At 42.3% G+C, this 26,444-nt stretch overlaps 1 protein-coding gene across 3 annotated transcripts in view; it reads right to left on the reverse strand.

Annotated features, from left to right (window-relative positions):
* The window catches only part of SYT9 (synaptotagmin 9), a 235,239-nt gene that overhangs the window by 152,834 nt on the left and 55,961 nt on the right, over window positions 1–26,444 (reverse strand). For all 3 annotated transcript variants that reach the window (XR_008685614.2, XM_055423455.2, XM_055423454.2), the window contains exon 2: window positions 6,390–6,741. Coding sequence is in view for 2 of the 3 variants with exons in the window: in XM_055423455.2 (XP_055279430.1) it covers window positions 6,390–6,741 (352 nt within the window). In the remaining variant the exon portion in view is untranslated. The remainder of the gene's footprint in view (window positions 1–6,389; window positions 6,742–26,444) is intronic.

Here is a 26,444-nt window from a genome sequence, read left to right on the forward strand (position 1 = left end):
CAGGTTCTGTGTTAAGAACCAGAGTTCAGAATTTCCCTCCCATCGCTGGGTTTCCCATGCAAACACAGACAAGAGTATACTCTTTCATCCTCCCTTATCTCAGGGACCACATCTGAGACAGGAAACTTGGCTTATCCTTTCACTGGTTTGGGACACTAGTGTTTTAAGGCTTTGAGGTCCAAAGACAGGAAAGAAAGAAGCAAATAGTGGCTTCAGAACCATCATGGATTTCTTTACAAAGTTCAAATCAGGACAATTTGGAAACAGGAAACTGGCCTTCCTGGAATCTTCCCTTGTGAAGGAGAGGAGAGGGTTGGGTTGTTCTGAATCACAAATGAACACAGAAGAAGGGGTAGTAGTGGACAAACAGACATGGTTAACTGACTACAACAGCAGGAGGAAATGGGATTCAGAGGCTTATAGAGTGAGTGAGATAATGGAGATGCAGGTATCGGGCCTTGGTGGGTGGAGGTGTGGGCTCAAATGCTGCTGCATACATGAAGCCTGTCTTGCTCCCCCCACCCTCAGCCAAGTTAAAGAGGCATGAAACCTTGGTGTCACCTTCAAATATTTTATTCTGATACTAAAATGAGCCTATGTCCACCAACACTTTCTCTAAAGTGTTCATGTGTCTAGAGTAAATATATAAATGCCATGGACATAATAGTTCCTGATAATTATCCCAGGAGAGAAAACACACATTTATATCTCGTTTCAGGGTCTCATGGAAGTTGAGATAGGTCTAGGCGACTTTTATTTTTGAAGATGTCAGTTTATTAAAATCTGAAGGCATAACTAAAAGACTAATTCAAAACATTGTGTTTTAAATGTTTACATCTAATCAATGTTCTCAACATGCAAAAAAATATATATAGCTTAATAAACCTGTGCTACTCCTGGAGTAATTACAACATTTAATTCTAACGTACTGCTTACTGAAGTTGTGGCCAGTAATGACATTTAGAGGACTCAAATTGTCGTCTTCTTTCAATTCTGCCAGAGTATTTCTGTGACTCTACAGATTACTCAGTTCAGAGACAAGTTCAAAAGTCTCTGAACTTACTTTTTGACAAATTCAAAAGTAAGGCTCTGAATGAATGTGAGACCTGGGACAAGTCACCTTCCATTGGTTTCCTATCATTACAGGCTTCACTCAGTTTACACTTTTAGTGCTTCGTCATCAGAACACAAGAAAAAGGGCCTGATATTGATGAATGCACCTTGTCAGTCATGTGTGAGAGGCTGTACTAGGTGTTAGATACATCAGTTCAGTCCCTCAGTCATGTCCGACTCTGTGACATGGACTACAGCATGCCAGGCCTCCCTGTCCATCACCAAGTCCCCGAGTTTACTCAAACTCATGTCCATTGAGTCGGTGATGCCATCCAACCAACAATCTCATCCTCTGCTGTCCCCTTCTCCTCCCGACTTCAATCTTTCCCAGCATCAGGGTCTTTTCAAATGAGTTGGTTCTTTGCATCAGGTGGCCAAAGTATTGGAGTTTCAGCTTCAGCATCAGTCCTTCCAACGAACATTTAAGACTGATTTCCTTTAGGATGGACTGGTTGGATCTCCTTGCTGTCCAAAGGACTCTCAAGAGTCTTCTCCAACACCACAGTTCAAAAGCATCAACTCTTCGGTGCTCAGCCTTCTTTATCTGGAGAAGGAAATGGCAACCCACTCCAGTACTCTTGCCTGGAAAATCCCATGGACAGAGGAGCCTGGTAGGCTACAGTCCATGGGGTCACAAAGAGTTGGACAAGACTGAGCGACTTCACTTCTTCTTCTTCTTCAGCCTTCTTGATAGTCCAACTCACATCCATATGTGACTACTGGAAAAACCACAGCTTTGACTAGATGGACTGTAGTTGACAAAGTAATGTCTCTGCTTTTTAATATGCTGTCAATGTTGGTCATAACTTTTCTTTCAAGGAGCAAGCGTCTTTTAATTTCATGGCTGCAGTCAACATCTACAGTGATTTTGGAGCCCCCCAAAATGAAATCTGTTATTGTTTCCATTGTTTCACATCTACTTGCCATGAAGTGATGGGACCAGATGCCATGATCTTAGTTTTCTGAATGTTGAGTTTTAAACCAACTTTTTCACTCTCCTCTTTCACTTTCATGAAGAGGCTCTTTAGTTCTTCATTTTCTGCCATAAGGATGGTATCATATGCATATCCAAGGTTATTGCTATTTCTCCTGGCAATCTTGATTCCAGCTTGTGCTTCATCCAGCCCAATGTTACTCATGACGTACTCTGCATATAAGTTAAATAAGCAGGGTGACAATGTGCAGCCTTGATGTACTCCTTTCCTGATTTGGAACCAGTCTGTTTTTCCATATACAGTTCTAATTGTTGCTTCCTGACCTACATGCTGCTGCTGCTAAGTCACTTCAGTCGTGTCCGACTCTATGCGACCCCATAGACGGCAGCCCACCAGGCTCTGCCATCCCTGGGATTCTCCAGGCAAGAACACTGGAGTGGGTTACCATTTCCTTCTCCAATGTGTGAAAGTGAAAAGTGAAAGTGAAGTCGCTCAGTGGTGTCTGACTCTTAGCAACCCCATGGACTGCAGCCCACCAGGCTCCTCCATCCATGGGATTCTCCAGGCAAGAGTACTGGAGTGGGGTGTCATTGCCTTCTCTGCCTGACCTACATAGGGAGACGCAATGCAGATCTGGTCTTTGAACTCACAGAATTCATAGCCTAAGGTGGGAAATAGATAATAAAGGAACAATTGCACAGTTAGAAATAGATTTTAATCCTGTGAGGAAGTGAAAGTAAGGCAACTTGTAGGAGAATAAAGAATGGGAAGGAGTGGAGGAAAGAATACGTACTTCAGACAGGTGTTCAGGGAACTCCCTGTAGCTCAGATGGTAAAGAATCTGCCTGCAATGCAGAAGACCTGGGTTTGATCCCTGCGTCAGGAAGATCCCCTGGAGAGCGGAATGACAACCCACTCAAGTATTTTTGCCTGGAGAATTTCATGGACAGACCATGGAGTTGCAAAGAGTCGGACATGACTGAGCAACTTTCATTCATTCAGGGAAACTTTTCTGAGGAGGTGATATCTAAGGTGGAACATTAAGGCTGCAAAGGAGCCTGGCATGGTAAAGAAAATGGAGAAGCATTCCAGGCTGATGGAACAGCATTTATGAAGGTCCCAGGGCAGGAAATGGCAGGTACACTGAAAAAAGCAAGAGAGAAGCTAGTGTAGATGGAGATGGAATGTGATGAGCTTTTTCAGGTAGAGTCTCTTAACTGAGTCCAGGCTAGTGGTGTCCTCTGGGGTTGTGCCACATGGTGGCCCTGGCTGGAGGTGAGGCCTATAGTTGGTAGCAGGAGACTGTGGCAGTACAACACAGGGCCTTAACAGACCTGATAAGAAGTTTGTGGTGTGGAAATTGAAATTTTTATAAAACCAAAGTGTTATAAAAGAAATTTGAGAAGACTTAAAACAGATTGGACTTTCAGCTTGGGTCATGAATCAGGAAATGGGTTAGATGGTTTTTCAAGGATCCTTCTATTTTGAGGACTCAGGGATTTTCATATATTTGGAATAGAGACCTTTAAAATGTTCTGGTACTGAAAAGTTCTAAAAAAAAAAAAAAAAATCCACATTCCCAGGATATTAGGTCATTATACAAAAGGGATTTCATCCAAATTGAAAGGAATTAGCAGGAATTTTGGAGGGTCTAACAGTAACTGAGCTAACCAGAAACAGAAGGCAAACATGCCTGATCTTGGAAGAACAACAGAAAGTCACCCTGACCAGAAATATTCTTAGAAGATGCAGCAAAACTCATCGTTAGGATGTACCCAAAGGCAGTGGTGGGAGCCATACATATCGAAGCTGAAGGGGCCAGGTGACAGTAGGATTTCCAAAGCAAATGCCATGGCAGAAGCTATGTCAGTTTCTGTGACAAGCAGGGAGGCCTTAACTGGGAGTCCAAGCGTTGCATGTTCCGGGCTGAGCATGTGCCCAGGGAACTTTGAGACAAATGGTAACAGCTGCAGGAGGGAAGCAGTAAGGAAGAGAGAATAGTGAGAAAGTAAAGACTATAATGAGAAAGAAGGGAGTAGAAATAATAACTAGCAACGCAGACTGTTTACAGCTCTCAGCAAGAGTAACCTCCCCACCTGCCGCAAATACGGAATGAAAAATGATACTTAAAAAAGGATGTTAAAAATGTTCTGGAGTATCAGGGAAACTTCATTCATTTTCCCCACTTTGTCAGTAAAAAGGCTTTGTGTGTGTGTGTGTGTGTTTATAGCACAACTCTAAAGAATTATAAGACCACATCCTTCTCATTATGGTAAGACCATGAGTCAAAGATATGTATTTCCAGACATAACCCATAGAATCAGGTCAGCAGTAATTTAGATAAGAATGTTTGAAATGCAAAATGATGCAAATTATCAGTATTAGGTCAGATGCAGCTGGAAAGAGTTTAGTTGTCATATGGGACTCAAATATTACTAAACAACTTTAGATATCAGAAGAGAGAATTTAATTGCATGACTTCAAAACTAAAATATATCAAAATGTAAATGCATAGATAATTCCTTCCCTTTCTCTTTATTTTTGTTTTCCTTCTACCCAGTTTCTATAGGTCAGTGGTAAAGATATCTACAGTTTTCAGTTTTAAATGAAATCTATTTTTTGATATGCAGGTTACGTACATATTTTCTAGAGTAAACACTAATAATTATAGTGATATGATTGCTATCAATTCTCTAGAATTATAGCAGAGCCCTCAGACCTTTCATCTAATAAAAACACAGTACTGTTACACCATATGGATGGAACCCAGATCAGAAAAATTAACATGCAGAGTAAAACCAAACAGAAGACAATTTCAGTGGAGACTCCATCTGAAGGCCCTACTTACTGAAGCACTGAGAGGATTTTATTATGAGTCTGCACCAGTGCACAAACTCCACGGCAGCATCAGACAGAGCTCTAGTTATATTTAAGTCTTAAATCTGAAGAGAAGCCCTAATGATAAAATCTGAAGATTTCTTCTAAACCAAATGGCAAACAACCATCCATTTCCTTACAGAGGAATATTTTAGACAAAGTTCTTTGATTCAGAATTGGAAATGATGCTAAAATAGGTTTTGAAAAAAATTAAATTACAAACTGTCATATTCCATCCCACTTAATGTGAATGAGCAGAGCCTCTAGGATAAACTTGATTAACATAAAAAGGGTAAAATCTTATTTCTGCTTCTAGAGGACAAATAAAAAAGATTTTTTAAAAAATAACTGCAAACTGTGCTTGTACTTTTCAAATAACAGCACATGCTATTCCTCCAGCTATCACTCAAGCAAATATTTTCATTTTAATGAACATTGCTTTCTTAGTCTCTTTTCCTGAAGCCTTACTGAGAGTGAATTTTTATATACAGTGATTCAGAATTGGCTGCTTAGCCTCAAAGCTATCTTTATGCATCAGAGTCCTGGTAGAGGCAGGTCTCAGTGATGATGATGATAATGACAGCATCACCAAAAACAAAACAGCGGCTCACGGTGTGAAGCAGCCACTAGGTGCAGGCCTGTGCAAGGCATGTGATGTGCATGTCATCATCTCATTCTCAAAACCACCTATCACTGTTCCTCTTACACAAGAGGAAACAGAAACAGATGAAGGTTAAATAATCTGTCCAATATCACACCTGCAGGTAAAGCTAGTTCATTGGACTGAAGAGCCCTTGCTTTTTATCACTGCACTGTACTATTTCTCTACAGTGCAAAAGCACAAAGATCCAGCCCATGGAAAGACAGTGACACTAGGCCTAGGTACTCTGTAGTCCTTGAAAAGCCTGGAGATGGACAAAGACTTCCAGCCACCGTGTGGACTCTATGGAGACCCTGTGTGTGACAGCTGGGCTAGGCCAGAGGCACAGGGAATCAATTTCACAGCACTGCAAGAGTAGCATGGAAGAGAGGGTGAAAACTTGGGCTCTGGTGGTGTTTGAACAAGGGTTCAAACCCTGACCTGGGTGCTTACCAATGTATAACTTTGTTTCTTAATTTCCTTAAGTTTCTTCTTCTGCAATATGAAAAGGATAATAGGATCTGTTTCACACAAAGTTGTGAGCAATGATAAAATAATATACATAAAGTTCTTGGACAGTCTTTGATATGGAAAGTCTTAGCAATGTTAACTACTGTTATTATGAACTAAGGAGAGATTAAGCAGTGCTCAGGAACCTGACTAGAGTATAGGAAGCATCAAGTTTTCCCACATTCATGTCTCTGATACCAAAGGGACATGTGAAAGGTTATAGGCTCCTTGGCTAAATCAATGCCATTGCTGCCAAGAGAGGGAAGCAGGGCAGCATTTGCCTTGCATCCAGAAAGGAAGGGGGCAGTACTGACCGAGCTGATGAGGTTGGCTCTGTGACTTGGCGTTGCACACGGAGGCCATGGGCACAGTTGTCCTGGTCCCCCGTCTGGGTTGAGAGGGGAATGTCGGGGGAGGTGTGACTGATCTTCATGGAGGAGTCTGGACAAGGAGTGGGAGGGTCTAGGAAGCCCTCACTGTTCTCCTGCTCATTGGTCTCTGTGTCCGTGTAGTTAAGAGGCTCCTGGTTGTTGTCTTTGCTACTAGAGAACAGGCCTCGTTCTCGCCACGGAACCCAGCAGAGTTTCCAAGACACGAAGAGAGACACACCAAAGAGAGCGAGGCCACAGGCAGTGACTACAAGGGTCAGCAGGCTCACTGAGATATCTGCAAAGAAGCAAAGATCAAAGGTCAGTGGGATTGCTCCTCCCGTGCCCACCTACCGCACAGTGTGGGCAGAATGACCCTCTCATTCACGCATCCCTCAGGAGTGACGGCGGAAGGCCAGGCCTGGGATGCTGCTGAATCACCGGACTCTGAGGCAGGGACAATGAGGACTCAGACACAAGCATAGAGGATGTAACATGTTTAGAAACCCACAGCCTGCGATAGCAAGAGACAGGGTGTATTCAGGGGACCAGGAATGCCCTGCAAGGCAACTGAGACCCTGTCCCCTCAGCAACAAAAATCATTGATATTCTGGGAGTAGAGTGGTTTCAACTATCATTAAAAATCCCTCTGTCATCTCAGAGAGCAGTATAATTTGGGAGTCGTTTAAGTAACATCTTTTTTAAATTAGAGTGCTTTTCCCTCTCTTTCTGATATGAGCTTTTAAGAGTCTAAGCAGTTTGCAGCTCAAGTCCTCTCAAGCCTCAAGAATACCCACCACCTCGTGATCAGATGCCCAGGACTGGGGGACAATAGTCATAGTTTCGGTTTCCCCAGTAGCAGACCTGAGACAAGTAGTCAAGGGCAAGAGGTTTATTTAGAAGCTGAAGAAAACAGGTAGGGGAACAGGGAAGTGACCCAGTTAGAAGAGGGAAGCAATTCAGGGGGGTAAGAAAGTAGCCAGTCGGGGGGCGGGCGGCTTTGTCAAGCCAGCTACCACAGTGGAGGAACAGAGATTAAACTGCTGCAGAGGGTCCACCCCCCAGGGGCCTGGGTTGTTTAATAACATCAACCCCCTTCAGTTATTGATTTGAGGGCAGCTCTCAAGGGGCATCTGCTATGTGGGTGGCAAAGTAAGTTTCTGTGGCCAGAAAATGTCCACATTTCCAATAATGCAGGGCTGGTCTAGGAGGTCAGTAGGCAGATGCTCAAGTGCCAAGGGAGAGGGGTTGTGTGGGGTAACAACAACATCTGCTACATGGAGCACGGCCCCATGGCCTCAGCCAGGGCCCACGGCAGTGCAGCGTCCAGCGGGTGTACACCCAGCTCTCGAAACAAAGGCCATCCCTCTCCAGGCTTCCACCTCACCCTACAGCAGAGCCAGGGAGAGGCTGAGGCATCAGCCCAAACTCATTCCTGGCACCGTGGTGCTATAAACTCCTTCCTCAAAGGACACCCCTACCTGCCCTTACTGGGCTCCGTTACAGCCTGAGGCCCCAAGGATTCTCCTCCAGGTTCTGCCTTTACTGTCCATCATTAATATTTGCATTGCTTCAGCCAAAGCTTTCTGGATGTCCATTAACGCCAGGGACTGTGCCAGGCTTTGGAGACACAATGGAGAACAAGATAGACACACTCTTACCTTCATAGACTTCTATTCTAGTGACCAGGAAAATTAGGAATCAGTTACCTAACAGTCACAATGTCAATGATCCACAGCACGCCAACAATCCATGACATGAGACAGATGAGGTGTGCATGTGAACCCATCCTGCAAGTCACTTTCCTAAGGAATCAAGCTGACCACCTACTGTCTGTGTGCTTTTCAACATAATTCTTAAGGTACTTGATCATTCTTATGAAATGATAAGACAATTTCTTCATGAAAAATTGCCCTTGACAGAAAGTCAGCTGCCAGGGCTGGTGATGGATCTGATGTATCTCCTCTATGCCTCCCAATCAATCTTTGCCCTTGTGGCAAAACAACATCATATCTCTGTTTGGAAACACAAGGGTTCCAGTTTCAACTTTGGTAGTTGAGCTCAAAATCTTTGCTTATCCCATTTCTCTTCAAATATCACTGAAACAGGATAAGCAAACTATGTAACTATGGAAAATAAGGACAGGTACTTTCTATCAGTGAACCTGTAACATTGAGGAATTTCTGGGATTGTTTTAAACGAAAAACCAATCAGGACTGAACACTTAACACAGGCCAGTGAAGGACAGGGAAGCCTGGCATGCTGCAGTACACAGGGTTGCAAAAAGTCAGACAGGACTGAGCAACTGAACAACAACAAAACAACAGTGAAGAAATGCTGAGGGAAAAATAAGAATTAAAAATCTCAGGTGCAGAGCAAAAAAGGCAGGGCTGGGGGACAGGGAAGAGAATCGAGGGGGGCAAAGTAAAGAGCACCAGAAATCATACATCATGGTGCCCCAACATGAGGAGGAAGAGAACGTGGTGTGGCCACAGGCTCTGCCTGGTTCTGACAGCTCACGCAGCAGGATGGAAAACTGGCTGGTGAAAACTTCTATGAGGTGGTAGCACTGGGGGTGCCGGGAAGGAGGAAACCCCTCCCAGTGAATCAGGCTGCCACAGCAAAGATCAACCTCTACCCTCTCCAACGAAATCTGAAAGTAAAACAATCTTTAAAACATAGTGAAACCCCTTAACACATTCTGTAATCCAAACAGAGGCAAAACTCCTTCTCTGCATCGTGTTAATCACTTCAGCACCAATCTGACACACACACCACTAGGAGGATGGCAGAGGCTGGATACACCAGAAGGCAGTAAGGTTAGAAACGTGATATGATAATTATATATTATTATTTACCAAATATTCATTCTTCCACACCATAGTGCCCCCTCCAATGATGAAGCATAAATCTCAAATCCTTGACGTTGGTCTTGGCCACATGACTTATTCTGGTCAATAACGTATATGTAGATATGGCCCATGCCACCTTGGAGCAGAGGACTCTTGGGCTCCCACCTTCTGCCATGAGAAGAAGGCGGCTGATATTTCAGCCTGGGTGCCACAATGGAAGACTTGTGGTGCAGGCCCAGAGTCCAGAATGAAGAGCAAACTTAAACCGGATGCACAGACTGGGGCAGGGCAGCGAAACGATCCATAGATCCATAGCAAAACTTAAACAGTTGATGTTTTATTTAAGTCACCAAGATTTTGAATGTGTTTGTCCATACAGCAAAAAGTTGACTAATAAACGTTATCATATAATTTACTGTCCAAGACTAAGATATTTTTAAGAGGGAAAAGAGGTGAAATCAATAGTCACATTGACAAGACACTTTACCCAGGACTATCTAGGCCTATGGCCACCCTGCATTCAGAATTTCATTTGAGCTCTGAACTCAACCGCTTGGTACAATATGGCCTTTCAGGGTTTACTTGGCATTGACAACATGCTAAACAGAGTAATCCGAAATCTATTTCTGCTAGTCACCATAAGGCCTGACCCAGCTCAAGAACTGTTCCAGCTTGTTAGCTGACTCTCAGCTCATGTACCCCAAAACCACCTTTCTCCCGAGTCCAGTAATGGGAGATCCATGAAAGCAGGGATTTTGTCTGCCTCTCTCAGGGCTGAATCCCAAGCATTTAAAAGGGCCCCTGAAACAGCACACATTCACTGTATGTTTGATGCAGCCCACCAGAGAGCCTTGTGGTCACCTCCAGGTCTATTGTGAATTAAGGCTGTGTGGCCCATAAGCTCCAGGAGCCACTAGTCACATTCATAGTTGCTGAGAGATGTCTGTGCATTCCAGGTACTACAGAAAATAACTGGCAAACAGCAAGAGGGGCTTTTCCTCATTTGCACAAAGGTGCCCTACAGGTAAGCAAGGGGCCAGAGAGCACCAGGAGAAACCGACAGTGACTCACACAGCCACACCAACCACCAAGTGCAGTCATCAGGACTTCTTGACAGCAAACAGCTCAGGGTACTCTTTGCACACTCTATCTGTAGTTTTCTCTCTTTTTTCAGAAAGAAGTACTAGAAAGCTGCTTCAGCCTCACTAAGTCGCACATACTATCCACCTCTGACCCACAGCCTCAGGAAAGAAAGAGAGAGATACATTTAGAACCACAAAATAGCTTTTTCAGAAAAGGAGTTATTGCTTAAGTAAGGTGGTAGGTACATGGCCATTTGTTTTATTATTGATTTTTAAATTACATGTATTAGACACACATACACACACATATATATTCTTTGGCACTGACATATATTTTGTAATAAAAATTGAAGAAAGTAAATAGTACCATCAAAAAGTTACTACTCCAAAGATAATCTTTCTGAAAAACAGAAAAGTGTCATTGGTCCTTCTGTCCAAGAGTCAAGAGAATAACCAGCTGGTGATCCAGGATGAAATGAGGCACATGGTAGGTAATGCAGCTGTGATCCAGATCCTCAGAGGTGCTGCTGGATGGGGTGACTGTGCATCAGTTTGTACCCAGAGCTGCTGAAGAACACCCCTTCAGGGAAGAGGCAGAGCGGTGTGTCCTGCCACCAGGCCTGACCATCAGAACCCTCTTCTGCAGGCCACTAGCCCTCGCCATAGGACATGAAGTACTGCAGCAACAACCCTGGACCCTGGACACAAGGCACCAGGACACCCCCAGACCCAGTAGGCATCCCAGCTGGACACCCAGGATTCCAAGGGATCCTTGCAAGCCTGAAGACTTGTTCTAGAGTGACAAATATTACTGCCCAATGAACACATGGATTGAGCACCTACACATCATATGGAAGGGAACGGTAGTTGCCCTACTGAACTGGGAAAGGATGGGAAGAACGCGTAAACTGATGACAACAACAGAATCATAGGACAAAACCAGCAACTTGAAAGAGGCTAACCCAGCTGAGCCACCAGAATAAATGACACCTGACATAAAACAAATCAGTGAGAGACAGATCAACTCATATATTCAGTGAGATGTTTAAAATTGTGGCCAAGAGAGATAAGTATGGCTGCAGCAGTAACCAGAATCAAACACCCCTGAGATCTCACCTGGTGTAACTATGAGGAGATTGTAGCCCTAGAACTCCATAGCCAGCCACGTTATCACAAGAGGAAAGGCATTTTCAGCCATAAGTGACTCAGAAAATACGTGATTCATATGCCCCTTCCTGCATAAAATCTATGGAATTCTCCAAACAAACAAAATTTTATGTTAGAAAAGAGAACCCAAGAAGGGAAAAGCTTTCTAGATAAGACATATACTTAGATACTAGATATCACAAGAATTAGTGATAATCAAAGAAAACAGTAAAAACTGCTGGTTTTGAGGTTATAAAGTTGAACAGAGCTGTAAAGGAAAAAAATCCACTTAAAAGAGCAAAGGAATGGTAACTACATTCACTTAAAATTCCAACAATTTCAACAAAGTGGGAAAAGGAAGAAGGAAGGAAAAACAAATTAAATGGCCTATGCTGTTAGCAGGGAGAGATGACAGCTGACAGATAACTTCAACTTGATGTTGATAAGGAAATTAGGTATAAATATGTACATAAAATATTAAAGGGAGATAGTGACTCATAATGGTGCATATGCATACATATTTATGCATATATATCCTCTCCTTCCTGAGACACCCCACCCCCATTAAATAATATGAAACAAAAAGCATAAACTCACAAACACAAAGAAAACAGCATGGGATGATTAGCAGTTTGTTGTGCTGTGCTTAGTCACTCAGTTGTGTTTGACTCTTTGCAACCCCATGGACTGCAGCCCACCAGACTCCTCTGTCCATGGGGATTCTCCAGGCAAGAATAGAGTGGGTTGTCATGCCCTTCTCTAGGGGCTCTTCCCAACCCAGGGATCCACCCAGGTCTCCCACATTGCAGGTGGATTCTTTACTGCCTGAGCCACCAGGGAAGTCCTCATATAGGCTCAGGATACAGACATTTCCAATACGGCAGTAGCTAAGACTAAGACGTTGAGCTGAAAACAACAGCAGTGACTGAAAAATCTTCCCCAAATACTGTCCAGTATGTCTAGGGAGAAACAAAAGTGACTAGTGCAAGAACTGGTGCCCAAGAACAGAATTCTCCATATTCTTACAAAAAATGGAACCCCATGAAAACCCCTTTAAGTAAATCATGACTGTTAAAGTCTCACAGATGCACAGCCTTGCACCCAGCTCTTCTACTGCCTCACTCTTAAATATGACTATGTTCCTTGGAAGAATAGCTATGACAAATCTAGACAGTGTATTAAAAAGCAGAGATGTCACTTTGCCGACAAAGACCCGTATGACTTGTTTCTAGTAGTAGTCATGTATGGATGTGAAAGTTGGACCATAAAGAAGATGGAGTGCTAAATAATTGATGCTTTCGAACTGTGGTGCTGGAGAAGACTCTTGAGAGTCCTGTGGACAGCAAGGAGATCAAACCAATCAATCCTAAAGGAAATCAACCTTGAATATTCATTGGAAAGACTGGTGCTGAAGCTGAAGCTCCAATACTTTGACTACCTGATGCAAAGAGCTCACTCATTGGAAAAGACTCTGATGCTGGGAAAGATTGAGGGCAAGAGGAGAAGGAGGTGACAGAGGATGAGATGGCTGGATGACATCACTGACTCAGTGGACATGAGTTTGAGCAAACTCAGAGAGATAGTGAAGGACATGGAAGCTTGGCATGCTGCAGTTCATGGGGTTGCAGAGTCAGGATTGAACAACAGCAGCAGCAACAAAGCTTCAAAGAATCGCCAGCCATATAGAGAAATCTTACAACAACATCAACATATAGAAGAAAAAAAGAAAAAGATGTTCCCAGAGAAAACAGAGATTAGGAAGGAAACAGGAACTTTTAAAACATTTCAATCACAGGAAATTTCCAAGATGTATTTCCTCTATAAAACAAGGGTAGACTACTAGAATGAAATGGAGAAGAAAATAAGACAATCTTTTTAGGAAAAAAAAAAAAACACGATTGCTAAAACAAATAAAAAATTCAAAAGAGGGTAACCAAAGGTTCAGAAAACTTAGGTAAAATTATGCTAAAATTATTTTTACATTAAAAACCACATGGAGATAGAGCAAACCATTTCTGTTGGGATGAAATTAGAGGAGACTTTCACTTCCATGTTAACTTTTTATAAAGAGTAAATATTACTGAGAAAAAAATGAAAAACAGTTTTTAAGCTGTTGTAGTACATGAAGTACATGTGGCAGCACATTCAGGTGAAGTTGGGTTTGTAATCTCCAAACATTTCTGAAAAACAGTCCTTATTTAACCCTGCTCTTTGGTTTATGAAGAACAAAGCAATGAATATCATGAAAATCATTACAAAAATTATCATCTCAGTTCCCCAGCACAGTTTTCCCTTTTTTTAAACAATGTTTTAAAAGTTCCTGTTTCCTTCCTAATCTCTGTTTTCTCTGGGAACATCTTTTTCTTTTTTTCTTCTATATGTTGAACCCAAGTCAAACCCACAAAAGCCATTTTACCCTTGTCTGCTCATCTTTGTTCAGGCTTTTAGATTCATGAACAAAATATCAGGAGACTGACACAGGCCATCAACTTTTTATCTTGCTAATACCTATTTTAAACTTACAACTCTATTTTCATGCTCATTTCATACAAGAAGGGATGTTTTAATACCAGAAACAAATGACATTCCCTTAAAATACTATATTGAGCTTTATAATAAAATTATTACACTGTCCTTATTTTGTTAATTGCTTCAGAGTTGTGAGAACTTTGAACTTTTTATTTTGTATTGGGGTATAGCTGATTAACAATGTTGTAATAGTTTCAGTTAAACAGCATAGGGACTCAGCCATAGGTATACATACATCCATTCTCCCTCAAACTCCCCTCCCATCCAGGCTGCTACATAACATTGAGCAGAATTCTATATGCTATACAGTAGGTCCTTGCTGGTTTCCATTTTAAACAAAGCAGTGTGTACAAGTCCATACCAAACTCTAGAACTATCCCTTCCCTTCATCCAGCCCTCTGGCAACCAAAAGTTCTTTCTCTAAGTTGCAGAGTCTCTGTTCATTTTCTAAGTACATTCATTTATATAATTTTAGATTACACATATAAGGGATGTCATACAGTATTTCTCCTTCTCTGACTTACTTTACTCAGTATGATAATCTCTAGGTCCACCCATGTTGCTGCAAATGGCATTATTTCATACTTTTTAATGACTGAGTAATATTCCATTGTATATATGTACTACATCTTCTTTATCCACTCCTCTGTCAACAGACATTTAGGGTGCTTCCATGAATTGGCTATTGTAAATAGGGCTGCAATGAGCACTGGGGTGCATGTATTCTTTCAGATCATGTTTTTCTCTGGATATATGCCCAGGAGTGGGATTGCAGGGTCATATGGTAGCTCTATTTTTAGTCTTTTAAGGAACCTCCCCGGAGAAGGCAATGGCAAGCCACTCCAGTACTCTTGCCTAGAAAATCCCATGGATGGAGGAGCCTGGCAGGCTGTAGTCTGTGGGGTCGCTAAGGGTTGGACACGACTGAGCGACTTCACTTTCACTTTTCACTTTCACACATTGGAGAAGGAAATGGCAACCCACTCCAGTGTTCTTGCCTGGAGAATCCCAGGGACGGGGGAGCCTGGTGGGCTTCCGTCTATGGGGTCACACAGAGTCGGACACGACTGAAGTGACTTGGCAGCAGCAGCAGCAAGGAACCTCCCTACTGTTCTCCATAGCAGTGGTACCAATTTACATCCCACCAACAGTGTAGGGGCAGGGTTCCCTTCTCTCCATATCCTCTCCAGCATTTGTTGTTTGTAGATTTTTTGATGATAGCTATTCTTGCTGATGTGAGGTGATAGGTCGTTGTAGTTTTATTTGCAAATATCTTCTCATGTGTCCCTTGGCCATCTATGTCTTCTTTGGGAAAATGTCTATTTAGGTCTTCTGCCTGTTTGTTGATTGGGTTGTTTGTTTTGATGTTTGCATCATGAGCTGCTTATAAATTCTCGAAACTAATCAATCCCTTGTTGGTCACATTATTTGCAAATATTTTCTCCCAATCTGTAGGTAGTCTTTATGTTGTATTTATTATTTCCTTTGCTGTACAAAAAGATTTTGAGTTTAAGTAGGTCCCATTTGTTTACTTTTTAAATTTCCATTATTCTGGAAGACAGACCAAAAAAGATATTCAGTTCAGTTCAGTTCAGTCGCTCAGTCGTGTCCGACTCTCCGCGACCCCATGAATCACAGCACGCCAGGCCTCCCTGTCCATCACCAACTCCCGGAGTACACCCAAACTCATGTCCACAGAGTTGGTGATGCCATCCAGCCATCTCATTCTCCGCCGTCCCCTTCTCCTCCCGCCCCCAACCTTTCCCAGCATCAGAGTCTTTTCCAGTGAGTCAACTCGTCTCATGAGGTGGCCAAAGTATTGGAGTTTCAGCTTCAGCATCAGTCCCTCCAATGAACATCCAGGATTGATCTCCTTTAGAATGGACTGGTTGGATCTCCTTGCAGTATAAGGGACTCTCAAGAGTCTTCTCCAACACCACAGTTCAAAAGCATCGATTCTTCGGCGATCAGCTTTCTTCACAGTCCAACTCTCACATCCATACATGACCACGGGAAAAACCATTGCCTTGACTAGACGGACCTTGGTCGGCAAAGTAATGTCTCTGCTTTTTAATATACTATCAAGGTTGGTCATAACTTTCCTTCCAAGGAGCAAGCGTCTTTTAATTTCATGGCTGCAATCAGCATCTGCAGTGATTTTGGAGCCCAAAAAAACAAAGTCTGACACTGTTTCCACTGTTTTTCCATCTATTTCCCATGAAGTGATGGGACCAGATGCCATGATCTTTGTTTTCTGAATGTTGAGTTTCAAGCCAACCTTTTCACTCTCCTCTTTCACTTTCATCAAGAGGCTTTTGAGTTCCTCTTCACTTTCTGCCATAAGGGTAGTGTCATCTGCATATCTGAGGTTATTGATATTTCTCCCAGCAATCTTGATTCCAGCTTGTGCTTCTTCCAGCCCAGCGTTCCTCATGATGTACTCTGCATATAAGTTAAATAAGCAAGGTGACAATATACAACCTTGACGTACACCTTTTCCTATTTGGAACCAGTCTGTTGTTCCATGTCCAGTTCTAACTGTTGCTTCCTGACCTGCATACAGGTTTCTCAAGAGGCAGGTCAGGTGGTCTGGGATTCCCATCTCTTTCAGAATGTTCCACAGTTTATTGTGATCCACACAGTCAAAGGCTTTGGCATAGTCAATGAAGCAGAAATAGATGTTTTTCTGAAACTCTCTTGCTTTCTCCATGATCCAGCGGATGTTGGCAATTTGATCTCTGGTGCCTCTGCCTTTTCTAAAACCTGCTTGAACATCTGGGAGTTCACGGTTTACATACTGCTGAAGCCTGGCTTGGAGAATTTTGAGCATGACTTTACTAGCGTGTGAGATGAGTGCAATGTCATTTATGTCAGAGGGTGTTCTGTTTTTCCCTGAGTTTATAGTGTCTGGTCCCACATTTAGGTCTTTAATCCTTTTTGAGCTTATTTTTGTGTATGATGCTAAAGAATGATCTAGTTTCTTTTTTTTATATGTAGCCATCCAGCTGTCCCAGCATCATTTGTTGAAGAGACTGTCTAACACTGTGTAGTTTTGCCTCCTTTGTTATAGATTAATTGACCGTAAGTGCATGAGCTTATTTCTGGGCTTTCTATCCTGTTCCATTGATCTATATTTCTATTTTTGTACCAGTAGCATACCGTTTTGATGTCTGTAGTTTTGTAGTATAATTCAGTCAGGGAGCCTGATTCCTCCAGCTCCATTTTTCAATCTCAAGATTCCTTTGGCTATTCAGAGTCTTTTGTGTCTCCATACAAATTCTAAGATCTTTTTGTTCTAATTCTGTGAAAAATGCCATTGGTAACTTGATAAGGATTGCAATGAATTTGTAGATTGCCTTGGGTAGTATCGTTATTTTGACAATATTGACTCTTCCGATTCACAAACATGGTATACTGTTCCATCTGTTTGTGTCTTCTCAGAGCTGTGAGAACTATGTCCTGCATAAATAAGGCACTGGAGACTGGGAACTACTGCCATAGTCCCTTGAATGTCAGTCCTGTCCCATCTCTACTACTTATGACAACAGTGTAGCTCAGGGCAAAACAGGATAATAGATGGCATTTTTGATACCCAATCTTCTTGTCCTGAGCTCCCCACTTTAACTGCTCTCTCAACCTTGTGTTGTCCCAGAAGACTGGAATTTTCAAAGGGATTACATTGGAAACTAAAGACTTGATGTCTATGTCTAGGCCTCTCACTGACATAGAGACTTAGGGTGACAGCACAGAAGAGTCAGTGAAGATGCTCAGAATGAGTCAAGGTGTTTCCAGGGCAGGCAGAGGAAACCTAGAATCACAATTGAGGAGGGAAACAAAAAAGATCAGAGCTGGAAAAAAGGGTGCTGAGCACTGAGACTGAGGTGGATGGGACATAAAAAGGGAAAGGAAACTCATGGCCAGAACCTGGGATGACAGGAACTGGTTTAAAAGAATGGTGCAAAATGAAGTAAAGCAGGTAGCTCAAGATCACTGATACATTCACTAACATATGATTTAGCTTTCTGCAAAAGGATTTGAGACAGCTTAAAAAACATAACGCAGCACAGTAGGAGAAACTTTCCAAGGAAATCAGGGCCCACGAAAAATAAAAGTAAAATGAAGATGAAGTCAGGGGGAAGTAAATTAGCCAAAATGCATACATGAGGCTTTGTAAAGTTGCCAGAGGTGGCTACAGAATTGGCTCCCAACATCCCATGTATCACAGAAAAGAAGAAATATAACCAATGATATGATCCAGCATCTAGAAAACTATACAATTAAGAAATACTGAGACAATGAAAGTCTGCACTAGAAATTTAATGATATTAGAGGTTATTATTAATTACTTTTAGATGATAATTGTATTGTGGTTATGTTGTATAGGCAGATATGTAAACATTCAAATGATATCATGTCTGGAATTTACTTCAAATTACAGATAAATCAAGATTGGCCACAGGTTATTAATTCTTGAAACTGAGTAATGAGTACATGTGGCTTATTATTCTCTCAACTTTTGAATATGTTTAACAAATTCCTAACACAAAACGAAAAACATGTTTTGGTTGGAGAAAATGTTTATTTCTGACTTCAGCCTTAGACATTCTTATTTAACAGGTCTTGGGTGAGATTCCTTTAATCTCCATTTTTAACAAGCATCTCAAATCTCAGATTAACCTGATGCCAACGGCCTCTAGATAACACTGAGTAAACAAGACCAAGTGAACACTGTATATCTGGTTCAGAACACAGACGCTCGCCTAAAACAGCTGTGTCTTGGGGGCCTAATAAAGACAAAACTGGGAAATTCAGACAATCTGGCCATGGAGAACTTGAAGATATCACATGGTAGCTTGTAGGGAAAGTGATAACGTAATTAGATGGAGGAAACAGCCAAGACTAGACAGCTCTGATGATGAGATGCTAGGTGTTTCAGGGAACCAAATCAATGTGGAAACACTGTACTAGAATAAACCTTAGAAGTCATCCAGAACAGTATCAGGATTCCCTCATCAACAATCCCTTCCATGTGACCATAAGGACTTTATTTGAATACATTATTTTCTGTATTTTTTTAAACTTAATGCAATGAGCATGTATTATTGTGCAATTTTAAAGGCAATAATAATAACAATAATAAAATTATTACATTCAAAAATCACAGAAGTCTGGAGTTACTCAGTGAAGGGGAACTTAGTCCCCCCAATACCTCAATAGCCCAAGAGGGTTCTGAGTGGTGACCTTTATGTTGGATAAAAAGTACATAATAGATGTTAGTGAAGTGAAAGTGAAAGTGAAGTCGCTCATTCATGTCCGACTCTTAGTGACCCCATGGATTGCAGCCTACCAGGCTCCTCCATCCGTGGGATTCTCCAGGCAAGAGTACTGGAGTGGGGTGCCATTGCCTTCTCCAAATAGATGTTAGGTTACAATTAAATGCTTTAGTGTTTAAATACTTGAACCTAAGTTGTCTGGGAAATATGATCTTGTAGAAACCTTGCTCTTTAATACACTGTGAGGCACCAAAGCACACTAGGAGAAACACAAGTTCTAGAAACACACAGCCAAGGTCTGCAGCCCAACATCAGCTGTGCAACATAAATCTCTTGGTATTCTGTTTTCTCACAGCAGCGTTAGGATAATAATACTATTTATCCCTTAGAGTTGTTGAGAAAGGTACTGGCAGTCAATAAATGTAAGTTACTGTTTTTTTCATGAGGTGTCTCAGGATTCACCCACTCCATATCTAGACTTATTCTTACTGCCAAGAAGTGGTCACCATGGTTAATGAATAGCAAGGCTTCCCACATCTTTATGAAATGGGCCAGCAATAAGCCAATATTAAGCCCCAAAGGGTGCTTACTGAGCTGAATTATGGAGAACAAGAGAAAGAACTTCTATTGAGCACCTGATATTTGCTAAGGACCATACCATGGACACAAAGTAAATAAGACTAGACCCTGCCTTCAAGGAATCACTAGTCCTTTCAGTAATGCTATTTACAACTCAGAGTGCTACTGAAAACCAGAAGTGAGGGATATATAACCCAATCTGGAGTTCAGAGAAGGCTTCCCATAAAACAGAAGTGACCCAAGTCCTACTTATAACCTCTTCTCTTACACAAAGGCAAAACCCAGGTCACTTGGGCATGCGGTCAAAAGACTTCACCAGGAGGAAGGGAAAGCCAGGGCTTCTGAATATGGCCTCCAAGCTGCATAGGGCATAACTTACCCAATTGTATTTGGAGGGCCTGGGAAAGACCTGGCATATTCCAAGTCCTCTCAGGCCAGCTTTGCCACCATTTTGTGACCCTGGGTAAGTCATTACTCCTGTATGGTCTTCCTCATCTGTCATAAAGGGTCTGGGCAAGGTTCTGATATTCTGTGGTTCTTGTGGACTTGCCAAATGATCTTGAGTTCACAGCAATGTTTCTCTAGGGCTAACGCCATTGTAATAATTCCTATTAGTGACCAGAAGTCAATCGGTGCTCTCCACCTGGAGGCTATGTTTTAGGGCCATTCCTGGTTTTCAGTCTTGCAGCTGACATGAGGTTGTCTTAGCTCATGGAAAAACATCGCTTCCTAATGTAAACTGCCCTGGGTTGGGAATATCCCCAGGAGTAGGGCACGGCAACTCACTCTAGTACTCTTGCCAGGAGAATCCCATGGACACAGGAACCTGGCAGGCTACAGTCCATAGAGTCACAAAAAGTCAGACACAACTGAAGTGACTTATCATGTATTCAGCGCAAACTGCAAGGATTATTAAGGGGTATTAACTTGGGCCTGCAGGGGCCATACCATCATTAAGGTACTGAGCCAGGTAAACAGATCACTCCAAGGCCTTAACTCTAAGAAGTCCATGAACTGGTCAAATGAATTAGGGCATTGGCAAGTGGCATAACTGGATTCTATTGTAATTGACATAAAGAGATGAGCGTATTTAAAAGGGACGGGTCTCTAGCCCTGTCGGGCTGCACCCCACAGGCCTACAAGGCCTTCACCCTGCAGGTCTAAAAGGCCTCTCTACCCAATAGGCCTACAAGACCATTACTTGCCCAGCTTCAGGACCGAAGGAAAAATCTAAAGTCAGCAACAGAAACATTGATGGTTTAACAGGTAGGGAGAGTTTACATGTCTGAAGCAAGGTCCTGGAGCCATTCATTACCATGTGCAGCAGACATAGCAGGACACGGTGGCAGACTTCGCACTGGGGACTAGGTTACCAGTTACAGGAGGAAATGACTTCAGGTCAGCTTATCAGTTACCGGGGAAACCAGCAGAGGGGCACACCCCTTAACACCCCTTTGATTAGCCATTGGAACAGTCATCAGCTGGAACTGGGGCAAGTATGTAGGAAGGTCAGTTCTGTGACTAGGGTGCAGATGAAGCTGGCACTAGCCCAGCAGGTAACATATGAGAGGACAGTTACCTAGAGTGGTCTGAACATACAAACCCTCGACCCTTTCCTCAGAAGGCTGTCCAGGTGATTCTGCCAGTGTTACGAAAGCAGTCAGCCTAAAATTAGCATTAAGAGAACACTTCTGTTGCACCTTCTATTTACAAAGTGCAGCCTCATCAGTGTGACCGGCACCTCCTCACACTGCCATCACCCCTCTGCCTTGGCCAGATGGGGCAGAGGCTGCTCAGGCTACATGGTGATTGGAGCTGCAAACACTAAGAGCTGTATTTTGGCTCTTGTGTCCAAAATCCCTGAGCTCCCACCACTGTTGCACCTGGGCTTCTGTTGTCTGCATAACAGGAAGGCTCGGGAACTATCCTCAGGTTTGCTGCTGGGTTTCCATTCTCTCTTCATTTTCTACAGATATTATTTAATTGGAAAAAAAAGTCCATGTAAGAAAATATTTTACCACCCACTGTAGATTCATTAGAAGTGCTTCCAAAATCTACAGTTTTCTGTATCATGGGATTCTGATCTGTGCAGAGTAAATGAAAACAATCAGATGTGCTAAGATTCTGAAGAAATAACAGAAAATCTGATGTGTAGGGTTTTATATAATGGGGACGTTTTGCCTGAAAAGAACACCACAAAACAAATCTTAAGAACATGTGGAGACCAAGTAGAGGCCCTAAAGGTTAGTAACCTTCCCCAGTGTGCTGGCGGGAAACTAGAGTCTAGGTCCAGTTAGCACTGGATAGGATGACAGTGGGCACCTCAGAGGTCTGGTGTCTAGCTCTGAAACTTTCTATGAGACTCTGGGCTGCCTGCAACTTCTCTTTAGAAGCCATATCTCACTTCTAAAATGGGGGTGGGGGTGGGGTGGAAATTCCTTCCTGCCTGGCTCTTTTGAAAATTAGGTACATGCACTTCTGTATGTATTAAGAGCTTGTCACAGTGCTTTCAAGTAGGGTTACTGAAAATTCTTTTCTAGCCTAGCACTGCTGCACTGGCCTAAGAATTCACACCTCCCACAGGACCTCTTTCCAAACTCTGTTATTCAGAGTCATTTCCCAAGCTAGATCTGGTCTTGCTTTGATCCAATTAGTCTTTAAATCTACTGTCTACCCTATGGAGCAAGATCAAAAGGTTGCTGACAACCACCTTTGTGAACCAGCATTTTTAGAAAAAAATCTCATAAAGCAACATGTGGGTGGGAATGCTTCTTCCCATTCTTGGCTCCCCTGAGGAGTGACTTTTCCCCAAATGTTCCTGGTCACTTCTCCCACCTCTTCCTGCTCCATTCAGAGGGGAAGTGGGTTACTCAACTAGATGAGGCAGCCCTACCTCTCCCTTCTATGTGGTACCTGTCTGCCTGCACAGGGCATGGTGCATTTACAGTACCTTTACTGGGAAGTCTGTTACTGCGGCTGGATCCCAGAATAAGACAGACTCTCTCTCCTGGTTCTTCCTCAAGCTCAGCTAGACACCTGTGGGATAGGGCCTTGATCTTTACACATATGTCCTGGCTGACAGCAGCCCCGGGCACATGCTCTCTGTGTCTACACAGGTAAGGAAACAGAACTGCCAGGCTTCCATTAGCATGAAGGGAGTTACACGGGTGTTATTTTTTTCACAGCACAATAGTTCAGCCAGAGACAGGATATATGAGGAAATCACCTGGAGTGTAGACTTGTTTTAAACACATGTGAGACATTCCCCAAGAGTCTCCCAATAATCCCTAGAAGAAGGACAAGAGGTCCCAGTGAATCCTGGTGAACTGTTAGAGGAAACGCGTCAATGCATTTTCTGTATCTTTAGGCAGTTGAGTTCTAGGCATTTCAGTTATTAGAATTCTATGACTCTAAAACAATCTTTTCCCTTTCAAATGAAAAAATTTTAAAATCCTATATTTAAAAAATGTACTGCTTATATGTGATGACCTTTAAAAGAGAGTCAAAGACTTTTTTCCAATGTCTAATTAACTTATGTCCTAACATTTGGACACCTGACACATACTATCTTCTAACAGGAACTCTATGTTGTGCATCTTCCATTCACCACTCCAAACCCACTCTCCCCTTTCCACCCTGCTCTGGGCCATGGAGGCTGACCTATAAGGAATTCGTCAACGGGGTCTGCTGAATTCAGCCAACAGGAGGCCCCAGTGGGAAATTAGAGAGTGGAGGGAGAGTAGTCACAGTATTTCCACCCCCAGCTTTCTTCCTGCTGGGTCACCATGTTGCATGTGTCCCTCTACTGAAATCCACAGCGCCTTTTCTGGGTTCTCTGAGGCCGATGGGTAGCAATGGCTCCCTACTATTATCAGCCCTGAAGGACTGTACTATCCCTCACTGTTTCCCTGTATCCTGACTACACCTCTGTAAAAAGTCCCTGTATTAAGTTTTTCTCAAATTTCTTAATTTGACCATGCTGCATGTTTCCACTGAGACTCAGACTGATTCTCTGTATTAACGACTTGTTTTCTATTCCAAGTGCTATCTCTTGTCTTAACCTGTGTAGTGTCCCTGCATAATCTCTGGGAACCTGACCTTGTATCTGGGCCTAAGTTTCCTAATACATAAAATGAGAGGTGATGAGATGGAAAGACTCTTCCAGACCTCATATCCTTGAAGTTATTAGAGAGCTTTTATATCCAAAGTATCTTCTACAACCTAGCATGATATCTAACATACAGAAGGCATTCAGTGTTTGATAAAATTCTAAGCTATGTATCACTTCCCTTTTTATATCCACTAAAAATGTGCTTCAGGAAAAGAAAATGCCAAAGAAACCATGTGTTTAAGTATACAGAATGAGCATTAAGATTTCCTTTTCATCATGACTGATAATAATATATTTTATGCTTCTCTGAACATTTAAGACTCCACAGAGGTAGTGCTGTGTAGTTGGAGGAGCATGGGCTCTGGAGACAGCCATCATTTATTAAGTTAACTTTACAACACATAATATTGAGCTGCCTTTATGAAGATTTTATGTAATTGGGAGTAGAGTGATCTATTCAGAGTGTGCCAAAGAAACTAAATTTTCAGGAGACTCTTACAGCCAGATGATGTCTCCAAATAGTCTTGTTTTTTTATGGCCAACACTAACCCTAGAAATATCTCTCCTGAGAAACAGTTATAAATCACATGGCTACTTGAAGTCAGAGTAGAAAGTGGATTCCTGGAGCACACTGTTCCCTATTTTTATTTTTTTTCTCTTCTGTCTGGCTTGAACCTTGGTCCGTGGCTAAAGACAGAGACTCTTTTCCAACATATTACCTCTGACTAGCTTGGACTTTTATACTCAAAATCCTAATGTACCCCCATGGTCATGGATCTGCCTGTGCTAAAAGCATGATCAAGGTTAGACTATTGGCAATTGATAAAAAGCCTGAGCTCTTGTGTCTCTGTATTTAACTGTCAATTTTCTAAAAATTATGTTTTTAAGTCAATTTCCTTTTAGCGAATATTTCATGTGGCTGAAATGAAGATGGTTTATTTTAAATCACTTATTTTCATCAGTAGTCATGCATAGAAACCACCATTTATTCATCATCAGAATGATGAATAATACTGGCATATGACCAAGAAATGTAGTAATTGTTCTAAAGAGTATTGACAAATAAAGAAAGAACCCTTAGACTTCAATACAAATTATTCTTAACTCTAACAGGAAGATACAAGGAATACCAATTCTTCTCAGAAGCATTCTCTTTATGACGGCCCTCTCTATGACTCACAGAAATTCTGCCTAGTGGCCATGAACAGAGACACAGCTATAAGCAGACACTGATGGTTTTTCCCATTTCTGCAATCCTCACTTCTCTAGAAGCCAGGTAGGATTATTTTTTCACTTTTTTTTTATTGTGGTAAAATCTACATAATATTGATCATTTCTACCTTTTTTTCAAATGTATATATCCTCTATTTATTTTTTAAATTTATTTTTTATGAAGGATAATTGCTTTACAGAATTTTGCTGTTTTCTGTCAAACCTCAACATGAATCAGCCATAGGATTACATATATCCCCTCCCTTTTGAACCTCCCTCCCATCTCCCTCCCCATCCCAACCCTTTAGGTTGATACAGAGCCCCTGTTTGAGTTCCCTGAGCCATACAGCAAAACCCCATTGGCTGTCTATTTTGCATACAGTGATGTAAGTTTCCCTGTTACTCTCTCCATACATCCCACCCTCTGCTGCCCTCTCCCTGTGTCCACAAGTCTATTCCCTATGTCTGTTTCTCCACTGTTGCCCTGCAAATAAATTCTTCAGTACCATTTCTTCTAGATTCTCTATACATTTTCACCATTTTTATGTGTGCAGTTCAATGCCAAAAGTACCATCACATTGTTATGCAGTCATCTAAAGAACTCTGTCATCATCCCATACTGAAGTTCTACACCTATTAAACCAAAACCTACCATTCCTTTCTTTCTCCACCCCCAGCTTCTGGTAACCAGTCATCTGCTTTCTCTCTCCATAACAGACCAAGCAGTTTGCCTTGTCTTAATGAAAGTTGGGTCACAAGACAGACGCTTCACCTCCCAAGAGTACACAGAGAACAGGAGATGATCACAACCAGATAGCACAGGCAGGCTCCTACATGAACGCAGAAAAGAGGAGAGTCTGGGACACACCCCACATGATGCTTTGGAGCCTGAAGCAGAGAAGGGGGCTACAAACAGATGTTCCACTAACAACCCCTCAGTCCTCTGATCTTGGATGAAAATGCACTCTCCTGAGGATGCATGGAACTATTCCCACTTTTTGGGGGACTCATAAGCATATTGTGGCTCAGCTGGTAAAGAATCTGTCTGCAATGCGGGAGACCTGGGTTCAATCCCTGGGTTGGGAAGATCCCCTGGAGAAGGGAAAGGCTACCCACTCCAGTATTCTGGCCTGGAGAATTCCATAGAATGTATAGTCCATGGGGTCACCAAGAGTCGGACACGACTGAGTGGCTTTCATTTCATAAGCATAGCTTTA

Source organism: Moschus berezovskii, chromosome 14, assembly GCF_049115385.1.
Source record: "Moschus berezovskii isolate FMDL1 chromosome 14, NW_MosBer_1.0, whole genome shotgun sequence".
NCBI lineage: Eukaryota > Metazoa > Chordata > Mammalia > Artiodactyla > Moschidae > Moschus > Moschus berezovskii.